Here is a 5,081-nt window from a genome sequence, read left to right on the forward strand (position 1 = left end):
GCAGGACGTGGAGCTCCCAAAGGTTTGAGGCTGGGGGAGCGGGTGCTCTACCGTGGGGGGCCTGGGGCGGGTGGGGGCTGTGGGAAGGCGGGAAGCCCAGGATCTAGAAGGCTGAAGGTCAACAGAGGAGGCTGTGCTGTTAGGGCCCCTGTGAGCTTCCCAGGGCTGGCCTCGAACAACAGAGCCGATTCCCACAGTCCTGGAGGCTGGAAGCGCGAGATCAAGATGTCGGCAGGACTGGTTCTCCTCCAGGCTCCTCTCCTTGCCTTGTAGATGCCGTCTTGCCACTGTGTCCTCACAGGGCCGTCCCTCCGGGTGTCCGTGTCCTAATCTCCTCCTCTAAGGACCCCTATCAGACCGGGTCAGGGCCACCCTCATGGCCTCGGTTTAACTTCGTCACTTCCTAAACCATCCTAGCTCACATTTGGAGGTGCTGCGGTCAGGACTTCAACATATGAATCTTGGGGGCACAATTCAGCCCCTAGCAGGGCCTCTCTGTCCCCCAGCCTTCCTCCAGCCCCAACCACATGGCTCCCCAGGATCCAAATATTCCCCTGACACAAGGCGATGGGCTCTGCCAGGTGCTTTGATGGGCTCCAGTGAGTTTAGCTGGAACATTTCTGGGGCAGCAGGGTCGGGTCCAGGGCTGGGTGAGGCCCCCTCTGGCATCCGGACCACGCAGCAGCCTGATGAGTCCAGTCCAACTCCTGCACCGGCCTCAGGGAGCTGGGGACAGGTGGGACTCAGCCTCACCTGCACGGGGGACGAGAGCCATGGTGGGCTGGGGACCTCCGTGCAGCTCAAGGCCCCCTCAGTTGGCAGGGACTTGGCACTCCATGGCCATGGCAGCCAGCGACTTCTCCCTCCTGGAGACGAAGGAGGCCCCTCTGAGGATCTACATCAGCTCGCTGCAGCCCACCCCCGAGGGCAACCTGGAGATCGCCCTGCGCAAACGGTGGGTTCCTCGTCATCGGGGTTGTGGCTGGCGGGGGTTCACTCTCCCACAGCCGGGGTCCAGGACTGCGTGGGGGTGGGCAGAGCCAGGGTCAGCCCCAGGCGTTTCCTGATGGTCCAGGGGCTTCACTGTGGACCCTCCAAGGTGCCAAGTGGGGTGGGGAATGACGCTCAGGAGGTAGCCTGTCCCTTCAGAGCCCCTGCCCAAGGGCTCTGGGCCAACCTGGCCACACAAGGCAGCCTGGGTCAGTCTGCGGAGAAGGCCAGTGTGGAGACCAGGCTGGGCTGCTGCGGTCTGTGGTCTCCTGGGACCAGGCAGTTCCTGTGATGATTGCCTGCCCCGTAGCCACGGGCTGGGGGAGATGAGGACATGAACCCCGCGATTGCTGCATGAACCCCAGGACCACTGCTGCCCACGGTCATGGTTCCTGACCTCAGGGGCCCAGGGCGCTCCCTGGCTCCCTCTGGCCTCTCCTGCCTGGTCCCGGGCCACATGTTAGGGGTTTCCTGAGAGCAGCGTTTGTCCTGGTGACCAGCACTTGTGGCCTGGAAGCCCCTCTCTCCTCAGTCCGCGGAGTCTGGCCCCTGCCCCCCTCTCCAGGGCTGGAGTTTGGCTACCGCAGCATTTGTGCACACAGGTCACAGAATCAAAGCCCTTTCAGGGAGAGCAACCAATGTGCTGAGGAGAAGATAATTGCAGAGAAAACCGAAAACCCCACCGAGTTCCAGATCAACTGTAAGTGCCGGCCACGGCCCAGGCAGCTCGGGGACCCCGGCCAGGTTCCCGAGGGATGGGACAGCGGGGCCTGGCCTCTGGCCTGGCTGTACTAAGGCACGGGCAGGCCACGATGGTGACGGCAGCGGCAGGGAGCAGCGCCGCCTCTGGGTCCCCTCTGGGCTGATCTCACTCCCTGCAGTGACGCCAGGTCGCCTGGGCTGAGCTCAGGCAGCAGCAGTGACCCCTCAGCCAGCAGCCTGTCCCCACCCTCCCTGCACCCTCCACATGGCCCCCGACTCCACTGCACCAGCCCTCTGCTGAGAGTCAGGGACCCCATGACTCCCGACTCCACTGCACCAGCCCTCTGCTGAGCGTCAGGGCCCCTGTGACCACTGGATCGGAGGCTGCATCTCCTTGATTCAGTATTCGTTCATCGCTACATCCGAAATGCCAGAGAGCCATGAGGGCTGTTTCTCACCAGGCCTCCCCTCCCCAGCCTGGAGCAGGGAACCCCCCCAGGAGCCACGTCCTGCCTTCCGGTACCCCCACTCTCCCCTCCATGTGACTTCCGCCACGGCTGCACACCGCAGTCACTGAGGCACCTTGAAGGGACACCTGTGCCAGAGCACCGCCCGGGGTCTCCGGCATCCCCTGCTTGCAGCTGGGTGGGGACGTTGGCATTTTCCATATAAGCCACCCGGGTGACACAGCTGGGCCCTGGTGGTGCCACTGGGCTAAGTCGGCAGAGCCCACCTCACTCGGCCCCAATCCGAGGGTCTCCACTTCCCCGCCGCCCTGGCATGTGGTGGTGACTCACAGGACTCATATTTGCTGCCACGGCTGGGTGTCGGTCTCACCCCCATCAGAGTAGAGACCCCGTTTCTTAGCCTCACTGGGCCACAGTGTTGAGGGCGGCTCACCCAGGTGGTCGTCTGGGTGTGATCATGAGGGAGGGAATCCTGAGCCAGGGGACAGTGTGCGTCTCCGTGGAGGGTCACAGTTAACAGCCAGGCCTCTCCCAGCCCCATTCACGCCTTGGCGTTACTTGTGAGCCCTGCCGGAGCTCTCTGATGGGAAAGTCACACCATGCTGGGATACAGGGGACACTGGCCCCAAAGGAAGCTCCCAAGGGCGGCCTGCTGTGGGGCAGCTGAGCACGGCCTGGAGTGTGGTGGGAGATAAATGGGAGGGAGGCGCTGGGCACCGGGGTGGACGCGTCCCTCACGGAAAGTCCAGCTGGACCACAGGAGACCGACCAGCACTCCCCTTCCCCCTGCAGCAAAGCGCCCAGAATTCATTTCCGCTCCTGTCTTGTTCTCTTCCAGATCTGGATGAGAACAGGATCTTCCTGTTCAACACTGACAGCAGCGAATATTTGTTCCTCTGCCTGGAAAGCACCCCCAGGCAGAACCTGGCCTGCCAGTATCTGGGTGCGCGCCCGAGTCCCCGGGGTTCCCGTGGGAAATGGACACAGAATGAGACGTTCAGTTCGGTCCTCACGTGAATGGAAGGCGGGCCTGTGAGGGAGTCGTTACCTCGGCCCCCGCCCCGGCCCCTGGGATTGCCTTCCCGAGGAGCCCAGGAGCCCCATGGAAGAGGGAGGAGGGGGAGGGGGTCCTAGTGTTGCATCAGAAACAAGGGGAGTGTTGCACACAGGGACTTGAGAGACAGACACAGACCCCAAGGACCGCAGAGGCCACTGTGGACACCGGGAAGGAGGTGTCCCTGCAGGTCAGCTGCAAGGGCGGGTGACTTTGACCATCTCTGTGTGGCCGACAGGTGGCTATAAATCCAACAGCCTTTCTTAATGGAGATTTTCAATAATTTTGCCAAATAAGAAGTCAGATACTAAAATATCTTTCAAACAATCATGTTTGGAAAACGAATATAAGGTGACATTTTTCATGTCACACCAGCAGTACTGTTGGGAGTTCCCAGGGCCCCTAAATGGACCATTGGCTTTGGGCTGTGGAGATGCCCCCTGCTTTATAAATCAGCCGTCCTGGGCTGCGGGAGGGCAGCCCGACATAGCAGGGGAGGCGGGCACTGTGCTCTCCTCCCATGACCCTGTAGACGCCATCCTGAGCTCTGTGGGCCCCAGCACTGCCTAGGGCAGAGGTGGAGTGGGCCCAGCCAAGGAGCAGGGCCTGGGGACAGGGAGCCTGCAGGCCCGGTGGCCAAACCCTGGAGACCAGTCTGAGAACCTGCTCCAGACCAAACTCTGCCCAGCCTCAGGGCACCAGGGCCTCCTTCCGTGCCCTCCCTCCCCAGGCAGGGTCCTTGGAGCTCCCAGGGCCCAGGACTGAGCCAGCGTCCCCCACAGCCAGGACCCTGGAGGCGGACGACAAGGTCATGGAGGAATTCATCAGCTTTCTCCGGACACTGCCCGTGCACATGCGGATCTTCCTGGACATGACCCAGGCGGAAGGTGAGCTCCGCCCAGGACAGGCCCAGCCTCCACTGGAGGAGAAACCACCACGGTCCCAGCCCAAGCCCCCCGCTGGCCCTGTAGGACTCAGGGCAGCACCTGTCACTCCTCATTGGCCCCTCCCATGTTCTCCCCAGGGCTCCCCTGGGGATGCAGAGGCACCCTGAGGTGGGGTCCCATCCCCCTCCCGTCATCCCCCAACCTCTGGCTCTGGGGCTGCTGTGTCCCCAGCTAAGTGTCCCCTCCCACTGATGCCCCCACTGCCCCCTCTCCTCCCACAGAACAGTGCCGTGTCTAGATGAACTCCTGCTCTGTCCTGCCTCCTGGGTAATGTACCAACCCTGCCTGTAGCCTGAGGTCGCCTCTCTGGGCCCCTGGAACAGACCCCACTGTGTCCATTCCCCAGGGCTGACCCTGAGCGATGGGCTGGAATCCTGGGGCCTCTGGAAAAGCCCAGCTGGCCACGTGCCCGCGTCTCTGGGTTTGGCCACTCCAGATGCCATTTCCTGTGTCCTGGGCACAGGATGAGGCCTTCCCCTCCAGGGTGGGGGTGAGTGAGGGTGGGGGGCTCAGGGGAAGGTGGGCCTGGGATCACAAGCCCCTCTGGCCTGCGGCTGGGGGTGAGGTGGGGGCTCCCCCTCACACAAGCAGGGGTCCCTCACCCCCAGCCTGGGAGGGGATGCCCCGTGCCCTGCAGGGTCCTAGAGTCACAGGGGACCCCCTTTGTGCACATCAGGTCCCAGAGCCTTGGCCCCTGTGTGGACGGAGAGGATGTTGCCTTCCTGGGAGGGACGAGGAGGCTGAAGACCAAGGCGCGTTTCCTGGGACCCTGGGACCTCCTGGGCCTCGGCCTGGGGTCTCCTGTCCTAAGCTGTCCCTCTTTGAGCAATAAATAACCCCGTCCCCTGACTCTGTGCTGGCTGGCGCGTGGGGATGCAGCTGAGGGCAGGCTTGGGGGCTGGGGGACTCGGGGGCTGGGGG

The 5,081-nt window shown here is 63.1% G+C and overlaps 1 protein-coding gene across 1 annotated transcript; it reads left to right on the plus strand.

The window, feature by feature from the left end:
• Positions 1-4: 4 nt before the first annotated feature.
• Positions 5-4,463, plus strand: LOC116465396 (beta-lactoglobulin-1-like; the record flags this gene model as incomplete). Its single annotated transcript, XM_032148481.2, has 6 exons — positions 5-22; positions 816-955; positions 1,593-1,690; positions 2,998-3,102; positions 3,996-4,100; positions 4,382-4,463. Coding segments are annotated over 6 exons (483 nt in total), but the record flags the coding sequence as incomplete, so codon positions are not given.
• Between the last annotated feature and the right edge of the window lie 618 nt (positions 4,464-5,081).

Source organism: Hylobates moloch, unplaced genomic scaffold (assembly GCF_009828535.3).
Source record: "Hylobates moloch isolate HMO894 unplaced genomic scaffold, HMol_V3 SCAFFOLD_4926, whole genome shotgun sequence".
In the NCBI taxonomy this organism is placed as follows: Eukaryota; Metazoa; Chordata; class Mammalia; order Primates; family Hylobatidae; genus Hylobates; species Hylobates moloch.